Here is an 18,383-nt window from a genome sequence, read left to right on the forward strand (position 1 = left end):
TGAGGAATACGATTCATTACCTAAAGCTAGTTTCCTTCCAGAAATATTACGCCCAGTTTACTTCACAAAAATTGATAATGTAAGTCGCACTCTTCATTTCTGTCCTCAAAACTCCACCTTCATACGCCATGCTTCAGGAATCATGACGAAACGCCCGTTATCGTCCGGTCCCCAAGGTGAGCAACAATGGGAGTAGTTAGTATTTGGATGGGTGACCGATTGGGAACACCACGTGCCGTTAGTTTTAAGTATGTGAGCCGGTATAGCGACTGGCTGTGGGCTGGACGGCCGAGAGTTCGGAGTTCGAGTCCGGTTAGGGGCAGAAATTTTCTCTTCTCCACATCTTCCGGACCAGTTCTGAGGCCTACACAGCCTCGTCGTATGGGTATCAGGGGTCAATTTCCCCAGATCGTGAAGCTGACCACCTTCAGCGAGTGGCAAGGTCAAGAATACGTGGATCCATAGATCCACTTCCCCATGCATCTTCATGGCGTAGTGTTTAATTAATTAAGAACAGGGACAGTGTAGATCCGACTACAGCGGTACATACCCACACGAACAGGGAAAGACAGCTGCAATGGCAGTAAAGTTACAATGAGGCATCATTATTGGGCCAGATATGAATTTCTCCAGATATAAGGAATGATGGGGATTGGTATTCAGCAGGTGTTGCGTTCATGGACGCCTGAATGGGTGTACACCGGGCATTTCCCTGCTGGATTTTTGGAAATTATCGAAATTGTGAAAAAGAAAACTTTCCAAATATTAGTCAAAAAATAAAAAATGGTAAAACTATCCCTGTAACAGGCTGTGGAGGCCCATAGAGTTGTGAGACGTCGAGGCTCTCACATTTTCTAGACAATCGACTCACAGATGGCGGTGAGGCTGTCAGGCTTACGTACTGGCAGGTCCCTTTTTACCCCCAGGAAGATTCCTGGTACTTATTTATGTTAGAGGCTTAGTCGACCCCAGGGTCATAGTGCGGCTGGAAACATTACGTCAACTGAAAAATCCAATGATTCCTCATCGGGAATCGAAACCGCGGTCTTCCGAATTGTAGCATAGTGCCTCAACCCACTACGTTATCGCGTTCCCCCACTTCTCTACTAAAAAAAATGTGATCTTGTGTCATGAATGCCGCAGTCCGATCAGTAAAATTAGACTTAAGTGGCGTAAATATAAGTTTGTAACTAAATTTTCTGATTGTCCTCCCCCTAGGAAAACTCCTTGCCCCCTGCAAAATTCCTGCTTGTGCCCATGGTTACATTCCTCATGTGAGTTAATGTTGCGACAAGGACAGTTCATGTCACTGTGGAATTTCGTTTAAAAATAAGTTTTACAGTATAAAAATGTATTCAATTTACATATAAAAACAGTCCCTGTAATCTACATTATTCTTGTCTGTCATACTGAATGAGATAAAAGTAAGGGCACATTTGAAAAGTGGGCAACATTCATTAATCATGTAATTTAATTACTTACTTTACTTGACTTCTCTTACAAATATCTTTATAATTTCGCAAATGCACACTCCTTTACGACCCTGAGTATTCGAAGTGGCCAGTTCACACACTGATGAGTGGGGAAATAAAATAAACGTGTGAAAACTTTGAAGTATGTCTTGATTTTTTCCACCACTCCACATTTTATTAATTTCCAGTCATGGCATCCATTACTCTGGAAGGCTGGGAGTTGGCACTAGTCTCTGAATTTGGGGCCTACTTATAACAAACATACTTCTAACTTCTGCAATGTGACGCCGTGCAGACCAGCCGAATATCACCTATGTTCCTCCGAGACGTCGGTGAACTTCACCAGACTACACGGCCTCATATCCAAGAATACAGCACTTTAACAGTAACTTCTGTGAGAACAACAGATGCTGTAGTTCTAATGTCACTAACGAAACCAGTAACAAGAAATGTACCACTCACTCACTCGTGGAACTGAGCCCTTCTTGAGAAGCCGCCAATTGTGCAGCTACCCAAGAACTTCCTAGCATTTTATGGAACCCGAAGGTTCATTACCGTGTTCACAAGAGCCCTCCACTGGTACCTAACCTGAGCCAGATCAGTCCAATCCAGACTATCCAATCCTGTCTAAGATCCATTTTAATATTGTCCACCCACCTACTCCTTGGTCTTCCCAGTGGTCTCTTTCCTTTTGGCTTTCCCACTAATATCCTATATGCTTTCCTCCTCGTCCCATTCGTGCTACAAGCCCTGCCCACCTCATTTTCCTTGACTTTATCATTCTAATTATACTTGGCGAAGAGTACAAGTTATGAAGCTCCTCATTGTGCAGTTTTCTCCAACCTCCTGTCACTTCATCCCTCTACGGTCCAAATATTCTCCTCAACATCCTGTTCGCAGACACCCTCAGTGTGTGTTCCTCCCTTAATGTCAGAGACCACGTTTTACACCCATACAGAACCACAGGCAAAATTATAGTTTTGTATATTCTAATTTTTATGTTTTTAGACAACAGACGAGAAGACAAAAGGTTCTGAACTGAACGGTAGCAAGCATTACACGAATTCAGTCTCCTCTTAATTTCCTCCTGAATCAGGTTTTGATTTCTTATCGTCGTTCCCAAAATATCTGAATTGTGCCACATTTTCAAAACATCTGTTTTCTATCTTTGTGTCATGATTTTGCACTGCTTCCTGGTGACGAGACAGTAACATGTACTTAGTTTCCTCTGCGTTTACTTCTAGACCAACCTCCTTACTAGTGTCAATTAAAGTTTGTGTATTTTTCTTTATGGTAACCATATTATCACCAAGTAGATTCACATCTGATGTGTCCCATTTAATTTCATTCCCACCTGGTTTACCTGGACCTTCCTAATGGCATATTCTAAAGCAAAGTTGAAAAGCAGTGGCCATAAAGTATCTCCTTGTTTTAGACTATTCTGGGTAGGAAAATTATCAGACAAATATTTACCTATACGGACTTTACTATACGTTTCGTTTAAACACATTTTAATCAGCTTAATTTGTTTCATGGGTACCCCAAACTCCACCAGAAATATTTTTCGATATGTGAGGTTCTCATGGAGGTGGCTCTGATGTGACGATCTACCAGGCTACACGACGTCATAGCCCTGGATACATTAGCATAAATACTGACCGTACTCCCCTTAATGTTGCCATGTATTCATACGTTAGGCTAATGTACCCACACGTGGGCCCTCTGTGTGAGGGTCCATAGGTTGGAATTTGCGTCCCATTTAATGATCCAAAACACAAGAAAATGGGTCTCTTTAAGTGGAACATAGAATTCTGACTTGCACTAAAGTTATACGTAACGGATTATTATTTAGTGTTCGGATGCACAGGGAGGAAATTTTCACTCGATAATACTGGTATATTAGGCACAGAAAAACGCCCTGAGTGGGATTATGTATCTGCACTTACCAACTGACCACGTGGCTTCGGTGTCTCTGGAACATGCACAGTAGCACAGTTTACATCGTGTTCCATTGATACCTCACGTCAATCTGAAGTCTTGAAACGTCTTCATAAACACAGACGAGTTCAGAAAATGTTTTAAAACCTTATCTACTTCTCAAATACACTGCATAGTGTGTAAGCGCCCCTGTGACTTCTCTACACATAACGTAACGAATCGAAGTCGGAGAAACTGCTGAGTCACTTGTTTTATTGGAGGATCTAGTTACCTTAGGTTTGTTTGCTACCGCGTCGGGTGGTATCCACAACTGATTACACGAACTAACCACAAACTTCACTCAAACTTTTAGGATTCCAGCTCCAGCAAAAAATTATTTTACCGAATAATATTCACATGCCACCCATCTCACCAAACTCACTAACCTCGCTGCCAACCTAAAAATATTTAATAGCGCCAATTCTCTCCTTCAGCAGCCATAGTGTACTCTATTGGGCGCCTTCACAACTAATGACAAGTTCAAAATTGTATGGCAAGTTTTTTGTACTGTATTTTGTTGTGTGCTGGACATGACCAGCGTAGCTGTCGTACAGTAGTTTAGGTTACATTTCTAAACCAATTTAAAAGTACTTACACTAGATAACGAATGTATAACATGTACTTGTCTGAGCCACATGATGAATTAATGACAGTAAGCGTACGAGTATATGGGCCTATATAATATAGGTTAGGTACGTATGCACATAAAGAATATAAAACGCAGTTTTATAAGTAAACATTGAAATTTAAATTCAATACGAAATTCATCACTATATTAATCGCACATTCCTCTCGAATGAATATACAAGCAGCATAGCCAACAAAACATTAGCAAAAATTTAAGAGAATTGCCCCTTCTCTGAGACCGCCTCTGTGGTCTAGTGGTCAGAGTTCAATTCCCGGCACTACCAGATTTTCTGAGAAATACTGGGTCTGGAACGTGGTCCACTCAGCCTTATGAAGATAATTGAGGATCTATTTCAAGGAAGTGATGGCTCCGGTCTACAAAACCGAGATTAACGGCTGTGGGGATTTTTTTATTGTAGAAAAAATATTGTAAATACAAAGAGGGCCTAGGCAATGCCCATCCGGCCTTCTGTAACACATTCCTATAAATATCTTATTCTATAATAGCGGCAACCCCGCGATTCTTAATATAGATCTTAACTTAAACCTGAGAGTGTACTGTTAATAATCAGTACAATTACTTCTTTTACTTTTCTTACATATCTGTTTTATATAAATATAGGAATGTTGTTTATGAAGTAACAGACGCCTTGAAAAAATCTTTTTTCTTCTAGCCTTAAAAGCTCTATAGCCGACTCTGGGTATTCTATTGTGCTGTTCTCAGACAAAATGTCCATCACTGTTGCCCGTTGGTCCTCGTACAGCTTACAGTTCCAGAAGATACGGTCCTCCGTTTGCAGCCCATCACTACACTCGCATTCGGCCGTGGACACAAAGTTAAATCTGTTTAGGCTTGCTTGAAGACTGGTGTGGCCTGCTCTCATACGGTTTACTGACACGAGGGCACGGCGGTTCGGTTTTATCTCTCGGAACCGTGGAGACGAGGGCCGTGGGGATTCGTTGCGCTGACCACATCGGCTCTGGGGCCCACCCAGCCTCTTGTACAACGGATACCGGTGGGCTATGTCCCCGTGGGTAAAGCGGCAGGGACGTGAAGCTAACCACTCATCTCCATCCAGTACCGAGTTTAAGAATTGTGGATCTATACCTCTATTCTACATACGCCTACCTTTTTACCCCCCTTCTGTAACACCATGGAAACCTCCCTGCCGTCATCAACTTCAGTTGTACGTGACATGCATTACAGAGCCATCTGTTCTGGGTACGAAACCTGGGCTTATACACACAAATCTGAAATCCAAAATCTCCAGATGATTCACAGCAGGTGCTGAAGACACCACAGAACTTCTAAGAGGCAGATTCCTCAGTTCTTAAACTGGATTAATACCTCGAGCTTCTTGCCACAAACACGTATGGGGAAATGAACTTGCACGCCATCAAGCTAATAACCTGTTCCTCAGAATTGGGTTAACTTGCGTAAGAAACCGTAAGAAACGAAATAAGGAGATAAGGCATACAGTACACAAAAAAACACGGAATGTGAGGACATAGAAGAGAAATGAACACGGGAAAAGGAAAGAGAGGAATACAGAGGCAAATAAATAATCCAGACTTAACAAGCGTCCAAACGCACTAGCAACAGACCTCATGAGCCAGCTGATCGGAACAGAAGACCTAAACGCTTCGCGCCAAATGATCTGCCGGGCAGATTCTAGGCATTATAAGCTAGATCAAGGTTATAGATGTAAGGTAGATGTAAGTTCTACTCCTGCAAACACAACTAATCTGTATTGATTATTATACGAAAGGCGTCTACTAATGAGTAGCCTCCTACAAGCCAATATTATATGATTCCACCGTTTGCTTATTGTAATTTCTACAGATTGCAAAAAAAAAAAAATATTTCATTAGAAGACACTTCGTGCGTTCACACCTATAAACATACGACTGAAGAAAGAAGACATCACGATGACGTCATTCGGATCTCTTGTGTGGCAAATATCCTGGGGAAGCTATTCATATAGGACAATTGTACTGATAGATACAGCTTGCAGCTGTCGCTGCCTTCCGCAGGCTTAAAATGGTTAATCGGTTTGAGGTATGTTTTAATGTGCTGTCTGTTTCATAACTTGTAATCTTCGTCAAATATAATTAGAATAATAAAGTCAAGGAATATGAGATTGGAGGGCATGTAGCACGAATGGTGGCGAAGAGGAAAGCATATAGGATATGGGTGGGAAAGCCAGAAGGAAAAAGACCACTAGGAAGACCAAGCCGTAGGTGGGTGGATAATATTAAAACGGATTTTAGGGAGATAGGATGGGGTGGTATGGACTGGATCGATCAGGTTGAGGATAGGGACCAGTGGAGGGCTGCTGTGAACACGGTAATGAATTATCTGGTTCCGTAATTATCGGGAAGGTGTTGAGTGGCTGCACAACTGTCGACTTCTTAAGAACTCAGTTCCATTCAGTTAGTGTTTATGTACTGTCCTTATTTTTTTGGTTACGAGCTGTTTCCCCCCCCGACAGGTTACATGTAAGATTGGCTTGTTTGGTAATCTAACACGAGTAAGCCGGTTAGGTAACAGCGTTTCGCAATTGTATCAGCACCACGGAACAGTACTAGGGCCTCCGAATATATTTTTTATTATTGAATTAAAATAATTTGTCAAGGACAGTGACGGTGTTTGTTTCGAAAGCTCAGAAATAATTTTAATATATCGGTTGCTGGAACTACTTTCACGCGCCAAGCCTCCTGGCTGAATTCCCCACACAGTCACTTCTGATGTGTTTAGTCTCTTAGATAACTCGTCATAGGTAGCCTTGTATAGGTGATCGGCCAGTGTCAATCCCCCAACCCCACTAACAAAGCACAACACCTAGGAATTTGGCTGAAGTCATAATGTTTCTGATTTATATTTGCTAGTCTCTGACATCGTCACTGAAGCTTACGCAACGTCCCTTAGCCCCTTACTGCATTCACTTCTGTATTCTTAAAAAAATATTTCAAGTGAGAAGATATACTGCCTTGTGGGATGTGACATCATGTACCGATGGTTCGGTAGCCATCTACCAGGCTTTATGGTGTCACATCCCAGAGGACACTAATATTCATATCCATCTTAGTGTGGATTTCACGTCTCAGACTCGAAGTGTTTTTGGTTGTGAGCGTACCTCGTCAGATTACAGTCTTCTAAGATGTTACACCGTGTAGTTTGGTAGAAAAATAGTAACGTTTTATAGGAACGTGCTACCTCCGTTTTGAGATTAGAAGGTTTACTGTCCTGAAGACGGAAACAGCATGCATGACAACCCAGAAGGCAATAATTTGAATGTTATAACTCTGCTCAAATCAGAGAGGATGAGACTGGCGTGAAAGAGGTTAATGTTATCGTTCGGTTACACGTTCGGTCTGTTAAATACAAACGTCGTACTCATGGATGTAATAACAATTGATGGGGCAATTTTTCAAGCAGTTTAACATATTTATCCTTCTCACACTGAAAGGCGGTTTACATACAGAATCTGCTCCCTTAAAGCCTAAAGGCAAGACGCGATTTGCGGGGCATAGATCGGAAGATAATATTAAAATATGGACACGAGTATACAAGCTAAGAATATGACCCAGTGGTGGTCTCTTGTGAACATAATACGGGACCTTATTGAGCTGATAAGCAACTATAAGCCGTTAAAGAACTCTGCTCCATGGATTTCCACGTAAAATTTTATTCCATACGAAATTCAGAAATTTGTCTTGCCTGTAGCTCCTTGATATAATGGGCTGATATTCCTTTATTGAAAACCGTCACAACACAAAATTAATAATATATGTTTGTAGTTTCAAGTAGTACTTTACTACATATTTCGGCTTTCAGTACACTTAAAAACTTCTTTAGCTTTTGAATTGCGTGCTAATTACATGATGTAGTATTAGATTTTTCAAATAGTATACAATAATATAAAATATAAAATTACAATGAAAGTAAAAGTCTTAAAATGAACTAGTTACAAAATTAAAACACAGTTAAGAGTTGTACATATAATTATATTTCAAAGTAGGCAGTTATAATCGCAATAATATGTGGTGTTGCTTATGCGGACATGTATACACAGACGGTTGTTATGGTACTCGGAGGTCCGTTGCTATATTGTACGTTATTATTTAAATTTGATTTCTATTTGACGGGCGCCACCACCACATTATGATTACTACTACCTACTTTAAAATATAATTATATGTACAACTCTTAACTGTGTTTTAATTTTGTAACAAGTTCATTTTAAGACTTTTACTTTCATTGTAATTTTATATTTTATATTATTGTATACTATTTGAAAAATCTAATACTACATCATGTAATTAGCACGCGATTCAAAAGCTAAAGAAGTTTTTAAGTGTATTTACCTGTGAGGTCATTGGATTTTTTTCAGTTGACCTAATCCTTCCAGCCGCACTATGACCCTGGGGTTCACTCAGCCTCTAACAGAAATGAGTACCAGGAATTAAATAAATAATTTTCCTGGGGAGTAAAGCGCGGCCGGCGCGTAAGGCTGACAACCTTACCGCCATCTTTGAGCCGATTGTCTAGATAATGTGGGAGCCTCAACGTCTCACAACCCTATGGGCCTTCACGGCCTCTTACAGGGATAGCTTTACTTTTACTTTACCTGATGATGGTTTCTTGAAAGCCGAAACATATAGTAAAGTACTACTTGAAGCTACATACATATATTATTAATTGTTGTGTTGTGACGGCTTTCAGTAAAGAAATATATAATACACAACAGGATGCATTCACTGGAAACAAAAAAATGGGCTGATGTTCGAGCTATCGAACAGTGAGAGTGAGAGTCACTCTAAATAACTCGATAATTCTCATTTGTGTGTTATGAATGGTGAGCTGATGGATGATGGCCTGAAAGGATTTGGTTAGAAGCAGGCTTGGCCTATTCCAGAAGTTTCCTTGGAGGACTGAGTGAATCCACGAGAATCCACTCCGGGTTTGAACCCGCGTACCTTGAGTCATGAGGTGGGAACGTTACCCCTAGACTACGGAGGCCGCTCCACCTCCAAATAGTGTAGAGTTTAAGAATGGTCCGGCTATACCTCTACTTCCCCATACGTCTTCAAGATGTAATGCTTAAATGATTAAAGGAACAGCTTTCCTTGTTTGTTTTATCTCTATGAAGTTGAGAAAACCTATTCATAATGCAAAACATATGAATTCTGTGTTTATCTTTGCTCTTTCTTCATTTGTGTCCTTGATTGCCTGTTTGTGGGTGGGATATCTCGCGCTTCTTGTGGCTGTTGTTGCTGATCAGTCATCGTTCTTTGTTTGCTTTGAACGTACTGGTATAACTAAACGCTCTTCGTCAAGCATCGCGTTCTGAAGAAGAAAAACAAAAGATGGCCTCTAAACATATGCCCCACCCTTCTAGAGCTTTTAGACCTTAAACTTTTCATGCCTAAAATCCCCTGAACAAAAAAAAAATCCTTAGCCTGTAGTCCGCAAGCGAACTATACCGACGAGCGACCGCCGCTTGTCGGAGAATTTAGCGCTCATTTTTGCGGATACAGGGTGTCACGTGGTCAGCGCAAAGCATCCCCGCGGACGTTAATATCGGTTTTCTAGACCAGAAAATTCCCCTAAACAGTATTGAATATTATATTATACCCTTACAGAGAAAACTTCAGGATTTTAGATTCCCACATCGGCGATTATGAAAAGTTCTGCATTCTGGGATACAACGCCCGTTGTTCGTTGAAAGTCAATGGACGTTTGGGGGGAACATATCGCATCCACCTGCAGGGTCGAACAATAAACCAAGAAAAAACTTGCACGAAGCATTAGGCAAGCAGATATAACGCCGTTTAATCCGTTTAAAGTCTCTGTTCTGCTTTCTATATGCTTCATGCTACCTTCTTGCTTAATTTATTCTTCGACCTTGATGATTTAGGCGACATGTTCCCCCGAAACGTCGATTGACTTTCAATGAACTACACATGGTATTATATCGCTGATTATAAAACTCTTCACATCACGTATTCATTACAAAAACAAATCGAATCGCTGTTTAGTCTGAGAAGTACACGAAACACATTAATATATTCTCAGGGCAAAGTGTACAGTTTTGCAATACTAAATTTGCTGCTAGGTATAGTAATCACTGTGCTTTAAATGGGTTACTATCATTAGGGAACACCGAGCAAATTCATACATTTGTTTTGTATTCCGGAGAGGCTAGGTTGGAATGTCAGCCAAAACATTGAGTATCCTGGGATTTTTGTCATTTTCCGTAGCCCTCCGAGCAAGCACCGAGACAAGCAATGCATCTGTTGTTATCCTCTGTGCGATTTCGCTATAACGCGAATACATTAAAAATGAAATCACTGCCTTGCTGCCGTAAGTAACTGTGATGGCGTAATGCGCAAACAGCTCCGAAGATGGAGAGCTCTGCGCAGCTTATCGTTGATGCAGACGCGTCCTGTGATGTGGTGTTTCTACAAGTCTTGCAGCGTAGCGAATTATATTTTATGTTAAAAAGGTAATAAATATGTTAAGCTATCCCTGTAACAGGCCGTGGAGACCCATAGGGTTGTGAGACGCTGAGGTTCCCACATTTTATAGGCAATCGGCACACGGTAAGGTTGTCAGCCTTATGCGCTGGGCGCCCGTTAACTCCGAGATGATTCCTGGTACTCATTTCTGTTTGAGGCTGCGTTGACCACAGAGTCAAAGTCCGGCTGAAAGGATTAGATGAAAAAACAAATGACGTCATCGAGAATCGAACCTCCATGGCTATTCTGGATTGTGAGAGTGTCATAAAATAACCAGAAATCCAAACAATAAAATTGGGTTGACTGCAGAAATTAATTATTACCCCAGAAAATTAATTGAAATACCTGAGCATGCATCTCGGTAGAAGATTGACAAGGGCAAAGCACATCAAATCCAATAGAAAGCAGCTCAACCTAAAAGAGAAACAAATGAACTGGCTACTCGGAAGATCAAAACTATCAACAGAAAGCAAACTCTTCCTATACAAAGAAGTACTCAAACCCATATGGGCCTATGGAATTCAGCTTGGGGGACAGTCTCCAATTCCAAAATCGAAATCCTCCAGCGCTTTCAATCCAAGACCCTCCGATCCATTCCGAACGCACCTTGGCATATAAATAGCTACAGGATCCATGAAGATCTGCAAATGAACACAGTGCTCAGCGAAGGAAAAAAGTGGAATATCAAATACTTGAGAAAATTAGAAAGCCACACTAATGCACTACCAGCGAACCCACTAGACAATAGCGACGCTACATATAGACTGAAATATACCGTCCTAACTCTGCCAGACAGACCTGGGTAAAATCCCAATACAAGAATTAAAATGATGCCTAAGTGAACAAAAGAAAAGTATATGAGTTACGCCACTGAGCATAACTTATTCACGAGCCTGTACTTAGTGTACATATATACATATACGTATATTGCAGATTATGTACAACAAAATGTGGGGGGAAATGGCTTATTGATAATTTCCTTATAGTTCCGTAAGCAAGTTCAATAGGGAAGCCAAAGCACTGACACACGGCTTCAGTTTTCCCTACCAATAAAACAGAGCTTTCACTTTACGTTCTCTCCGACAGCCTCTGCTCCATATATTGCAGTGCCTACTTTTTAACAGCAGCCTTCATTCCAAACGTAAATCCTAGCACTCCGCGCAAATCCTACTAAGTCACATCAGACAACTGACAATATGCCATTATCTTCGTTCAGGCATTACGTAGGAAACCCGTCTTCCGAAATGAGCTCTATCTGTTCCTCGATCTCGCAACATGTCTGTTTCCTCTCGGTCGGTACATCAGAATTTGTTTTGGCAAAACGTGTCATTTCCACTTCAGTTTTTCCTAGCTGCAAATATCTCTCATTTTTAAGAATATAACGCCGTGTAGTCTGTTGAAAGTTAACAGACGTTTCGGAGGAACATATCGCCTCCATATTCAGGGTCAAAGAATAAGCCGATCAAGAATCCTCTTTGCCACCTGCTGGGTTCTTTATTGGCATATTAGACCCTGAAGATGGAGGCAATATGTTCCTCCGAAACGTCGGCTTACTTTCAACTTACTACACGTCGTTATATCCCATAAGATATAACTCTTCAATATCTTAATTTTTATCCTACGTTAACTGCAGTGTGTCCCAATAAAGTCACAGTATCCGTCATTCCAGGCAGCGCCATGGCTCAAGCGGTTAGTCGCTGGCTTCCCACAGCGGCGGCTCGGGTTAGATCCCGGGTCTGGTCAAGTGGAATTTGTGGTGGACAAAGTGGCGCTGGGGCAGGTTTTCTCCGAGTACTTCGGTTTCTCCTGCCAATCTTCATTCCACCAATTGCTCCACAATCACCATCACCTGTCATATCGGGCTGGTACAATAGGCCAGAAATAGCCGCAGTACAAGGGACTTTTTTTTTATTGCTAGTAGGTTGGGACTAAGTCCGTTGTACTGAGGCCACATCTGGCCTATTGTACCAGCCCCAGATGATAGGTGAGGGNGTTTTAAGTGCCGAATTGCAGACTATTATGCACTATATACTATTATACACTTTTCACTGTTATATACATGAAGAGTTTATTTACATATTACACGGGTCTATTCTAATGAGGCAACACCGGCAGTGTCCGCTTAGGTATCATCTCCACATGCCTGTCCTTCCTCGTCACCACCAGATGAATCGGAGCTGTCATCAGAACTGTCATCACTATCACCGCCTACATGGAAGACGAACTCCCGTCCTGCGTCCAAAAGGCCTTCCCTTGCCATTAATTGTTGCTCAGTGTTCCTTACATGTTGGCACCTACGTTGCCATTCTGCAGTTATGGAAGCCAATTTTTGGTCTGCCAATTTAATGACATCATCCATCTTAAATGTGGTATTATCTTGAGCAACCCAATTTTTTACGGTGGCCCATATTAACTAATTGTGTTGAGTTCTGGTTGATAAGCAGGTAGTCGTAAAATATTGTGATTGTGTTCTGCACAGATTCCATCTATTTTATAGGAAAGGTATTTCGGTTTGAGTGGTAGGATCATATTATATACAGAGTGCGGCAGCATAATTTGCTGATTTGAATTTGGCGCCAGGAAGCGAGGTTTGGCCGTTAGAGGATGCGGATGGTCTCATTCGATCGGGTGGGTCGGGAAGTTTGTTCCTCCTTCAACTTTAGTACCGAGAATGCGTTGGACGAAGGAACAGCGCGCGTTTGCCGTAGAGGCTTACTTTTCTAACGGTCGCTCGATCGTCTCCACGCAGCGAGGATTCCGCGCGCACTTCAATATTTCCGCCCGAGCTCGTGTTCCTGGTCGGCAATCGATTGTTACGTGGGCAAACACATTCAGGAGAACTGGTAGTGTGGAAAAGAGAAGATCAGGAGAACGGGCCGTCAGATCACCCCAAAATATCGAGCCGCTATGTGAAAATGATCGAAAATTGTTTTGCCAAGTCTTGACGAAATGGATGTTGGGGATGTGTGGTTTCACCAGGATGGAACCACGGCACACACGGCGCGAACTGCAATGCCTGTTTTGCGGGAACACCTCCCCGGGCGCCTGATTTCCTTGAGGGGCGAGCTTCAGAGGCCGGCACGCTCACCCGATATAGCCCCTTGTGACTATTTCTTATTGGGGTATCTGAAATCCCTCGTTACACCGATCGTCCAAGGACCCTTGCTCAACTGAAGGAGAATATTCGCCAAGCCATAGCCAACATACCCATCACTATGCTGGAAAGAGTCGACCGACACTTCAGAATTCAGGCAAATCAGTGTATCGCCAATGGGTAGCGCCACTTGTTGGATACAATTTTTAAGACAGAGTAAACGTAAATTTCCAATGTTGTAGAATCTGGAGAAAAATAATTACAACGATACCCAATAAAATCTTTTGTTTTTTTGACCCTTCAAATCAGCAAATTATGCTGCCGCACTCTATATATCTGGACTCCGCAACGATGAAAAACCAGTGTTATTGAAGGTAATAGGTGGAAGGTGATATTTTAGCAAGGATATCATAAAATCTCTTCTTAAATTTGAGTTAGGGGCTCTGTTTAGTTGTACATTATTGTAGGGAGCAGTATCAATGACAAGGGCAGAATTTTGGGGACGGTTAGGAATAAGTCGCTCCTTTAACCATTTTTCATAATTGGTGTAGTTCGTGTCACTGTGGTAGTCTCCTGTTTCTGGTGGGATTTGAAGCGGACATAGGCATTAGGGCTGAAACATTGCTCTCCCCCTGCATGGATAACAATGAGCCGTTGGCCTTTGGACACAGGAGAAAATAATCCCTGGATGGATCCATCACTCCATGCATACGGGATGGTGTGCGATGAATGACTGGGCGGCCCTCTTCCCTATATTCTTTAATTTGTCGCAAATACTGAAGACGGTCGGCTCTGATATTATAACGGTCCACCAGTATCTGCCGATTATTTTTTGTTTTCTTCCAGCGGAACCCCAATTTCAAAATACAAATAATTTTCTTTAATGTGGAGATGCATCCCTGAAAATCTAACTTTTTCTTCAACTTTTGTGAACTATTTTCAGGGTAGGTCTCCGTGTTTCGACTATGTAGAAGTCATTAATTGCTCTTCGCACCACCGACTCGATAAAGTCGTCCAAAGTGGCTAGTGGAGATTTCTTAGGTCTTTCTTTATGGGGTGTCGAAAAGGAAGTGGAAGCCCCGGATTCGATATTTTTTGTTTCTCTTACTATTCTTCTGACACTACTTTCCGATACACCTGTTGCCTTTGCTACTTCCACTCCTATGTTCTTCACTGTAATTGTTGGCCCAGCCTCTTTCATGTACATTACTAACAATTTCTCTTGATTGTGAATGCAGCACTTTTCTACTCAATTTACTTTGTGTAGGTGGCATGATAAAGGAGAGAGAACAATTGTACAAATATAAATAAACAAAAAAGAAAATCAACGAATAAAAATAAACAACAAAATAAAATATTAATGCAGTAAATAGAGAATAATACACTCAAATACGACTCCAAGAGTCAAAACTTTTTAACTTGACTGTACAAGGAAGAATGCATTTAACTGAACTTGATACGTCTGCTCACACTGAAAGCAAACGAATGACTAATCACAACACCCCTCAACTTTCACGAATGGACCTGCCCATCCACTGCGCAGCTTTTCCTGGGCTGTCACTTCTAAATACTCGGGCTGTACTCATCTCTGTTACGGACTGAGTCGACCCCAGGGCCATAATGCGGCTGAAAGTTATAGGTCCATTGAGAAATCCAGTGACCCCATCGGGAAGCGAACCCGCGAACTTGCGACTTGACTCGACCAACTACCAACTGGGTTGAACCCCAGAACCGGCCTGGACGATATGGAAAAGAGAAAATTCTTGACCCTACCGGGACTCGAATTCTGACCCTTCGGTTGTCCAGCCGTAGCCAGTCGCTATACCGAGTACGCTGTCACACAGAAGTAAACATTTTTTTTAATTCGCTTAGTGTGAGGTGGAGTCCAACTGGATCCAGTCGGCACGGCGGCCACTGATTGGCCTATTGTAGACTGCCCCGGGTGAATATGATGATGGAGAATTTGGTGGAATGAAGATTGGCAGGAGAAACCGAAGTACTCGGAGAAAACCCGCCCCAGCGCCACTTTGTCCACCATAAATCCCACTTGACCAGACCCGGTGGGAAGCCAGCGGCTAACCGCTTGAGCTATAGCGCGGCTCCGTTAGTAAACATACTTGTAATTCAGAAGACTCAGCGGAGCTATAAAACGCACAGCGTCCCGCAAATGCCGTAAGAAAACATTATGTAACCTTCATTGCGTAATCGTTGTACATGGAGAGTTCATATGGATCTCTCTTTGAAGACAGAAACAAAGCGAGGCGCTTGGGCAGACGAGAGGAGCATAAAGCAAGCGAGCTGGGTGTCACTAAGTGTATGCTGAAGGCGTAGATCCAGAATGCGAAAACAATCATTTCACAAACAACGGCACAGAAACTACAACAAGAATTTCTCGGAAGAACTAATAGCCTACTTTCCTTTAAAGCGACACGGGCCGAAAGTAAAACGACGCCTTAAATAATAATTTTTCTATTGTTGCTTGTATATTCATTGCCGCGGTAATTTTTTTACTGAGCCTTTGCTTAGCAAAAATAATGGGATAATCAGACACACAGACTGTTCGGAGGGATTCATAAAGTACGTCGTTGAGATTGGTTCCGCTGCCATGATATACATACGAAATTTCATACAAATTGGTTCAGGCATTCAGAATAGGGGAGAATATACAGGCACGCAGACAGCGTGGTGATCTAATAAACTTACTTCTAATTTTAGTTAGGCTAAAATTAAACTGTGTTCTAGTAATAAACGTATGTGTTAATTCAAGCTCCAATTCTGTTGAGTTCTGACGTCGTGCTTTCTTATAGGTGGGTACCAACGTATCAGATTAAAATAATGCCTTCAATTTTAGGATACCTCGAACATGGACGCAATATCTTCCTCGGAAATATTGGTAGACTCACGAGATTGTAAGATATCTTGTTTATTTATCTGTGGCTTGTTTAGCGACGATGTTCACATCTGAGCCTGCTCCAAAACATGTCCAATGAAGTGGTAAATTTGTTCCTGTACTTAATTAATTAGCACCCCATCATGAAGACATTTAGAGGAGTGGAGGTATAGCTCCACTTTTCTTGAACTCGGCACTAGATGGAGGTGAGGGGTCACCTTCACGCCCTGGTCGCTCTATCCCCAGGAAAAGAGCCACTAGTACCAATTGCACAGAAGGCTGTGTGGGCCCCAGAGCCGGTCTGGACTGTGTGGAGAAGAGAAAAAACTTGACTCTGCCAGGAATCTAACCCCGGTCGTTGAGCCCGTTGACAAGTAGTTTGGGTACTACTTCAAGTACTACACCAAGAAATTTCTGTATTGACTTAAGAAAACCATGAAAAGTTTCATTCAGGATAGGAGGTGTCTCGGCCGAGGTTCGAATAAGACACCTCCCGAATACAAATATGTGCAGTACAAGAGGGGTACCGGGGGTAACGCGGCCAGAACCTAATGCTGACCATTCACCTGCATCTAGTGTCGAGGTTAAGAATGATGGAGCTATACCTCCACATACGACTTCATGGCGTGGTGATTAATTAAGCACAAGGACATCTTTACTTTATTTCCGAATGATAGTCTCCCACTTACACTTAGATTTCCGAAGTGGTCTTCTGCTAATGGTGACTGGTTTCTTCTACAGCGCAACATGAGCTGTGGACTGACCTGGGTGGACAGAGCGCTACACGTGTCCTTCTACCGCCTGGGGGTCATCGTGGGTCGCCATCCTGGGTATTTCCTGATCGTGCCAGTCCTCTTGACGTTGCTGTGTATCACCGGCTTCCAGCAGATCAAATACGAGATGGACCCCGAGTACTTGTTCAGCCCCGTGAGGGGGGAGGGCAAGCAGGAGCGGGCAGTTGTTGAATCCTTCTTCAAGCCCAATTACACCAGCAGATTCAACGTGGGCCGCATCACCAGACCAGGTGAGAATCTCCTACACAGCCATGTCTCCGGAAAATTTGATTGATTCTGGGAAGAACTAATCGCCCTTTCGCTAAGACACGGACCGCATAGAAAACGAAAAGATTATGTGGGGAGACAAGCAGACGCACAGACAGCAAAGTGATTTTATAAGCCTCATAACAAAAATAAGGGTGGGTCTGCGGATACGCAGAGAGACAACAAGGTAATCCCACAAGCCTCATTTTGTTTTTTTGAAAATAAGGAACGTAGGCTAAAAACGCGCAAATCAAACTTGATTTTCCAATAAGAAATAAGGGAGATGCTAGGGTTTGGGAGAAACGCTCTCTCAGTACTCATTCAAATATCTTCTCCCTTCGATGTTTCACATGAAACCGTTCCAACCCTGTTCTGCGTGTTCTCTCTTTCTCTCGTCTTGTGGCTTCACAGGCCTTTGGGCTTTGGCCGCTTGTTTCAGTTTCTTAATCATATATTCACAGTCAGCAGGGCCCCTTGGACGGGGGATCAGTCCATCGCAAGGCCGCTACCTGCACACAGGACACCACAAACATAATAAACGCGCACATACAACCATGCCTCGAGTGGGATTCGAACCCATGATCCCAGTGTTCGAGCGGGCGAAGACGGTTCAAGTCTTAGATCGCACGGCCCCTGGGATCGGCGTTCTCCTCGTTACTGGTAATAATAAAGCCTGTCTCAAAAAATAAAGTAATTTTCAATGAAGAATTCTGCTGCCTGACGTGGCTCGCATGTGGCCGTGATGCTGTAAGTGGGTTGGG

The 18,383-nt window shown here is 42.4% G+C and overlaps 2 protein-coding genes across 4 annotated transcripts in view; one reads left to right on the forward strand and one right to left on the reverse strand.

The window, feature by feature from the left end:
• LOC111867371 overlaps positions 1-3,834 on the reverse strand; it is a 248,624-nt gene extending 244,790 nt beyond the window's left edge. For all 3 annotated transcript variants that reach the window (XM_023857162.2, XM_033752660.1, XM_033752659.1), the window contains exon 1: positions 3,419-3,834. The gene's annotated coding sequence lies outside the window, so the exon portion shown is untranslated. The remainder of the gene's footprint in view (positions 1-3,418) is intronic.
• The window catches only part of LOC111867370 (patched domain-containing protein 3), a 118,345-nt gene that overhangs the window by 61,377 nt on the left and 38,585 nt on the right, over positions 1-18,383 (forward strand). The window contains exon 2 of the mRNA XM_023857160.2: positions 17,324-17,606. Coding sequence (XP_023712928.1) covers positions 17,330-17,606 — 277 coding nt within the window. The 5' untranslated portion in view covers positions 17,324-17,329. The remainder of the gene's footprint in view (positions 1-17,323; positions 17,607-18,383) is intronic.

Source organism: Cryptotermes secundus, unplaced genomic scaffold (genome assembly GCF_002891405.2).
Source record: "Cryptotermes secundus unplaced genomic scaffold, Csec_1.0 scaffold278, whole genome shotgun sequence".
Classification (NCBI taxonomy): domain Eukaryota; kingdom Metazoa; phylum Arthropoda; class Insecta; order Blattodea; family Kalotermitidae; genus Cryptotermes; species Cryptotermes secundus.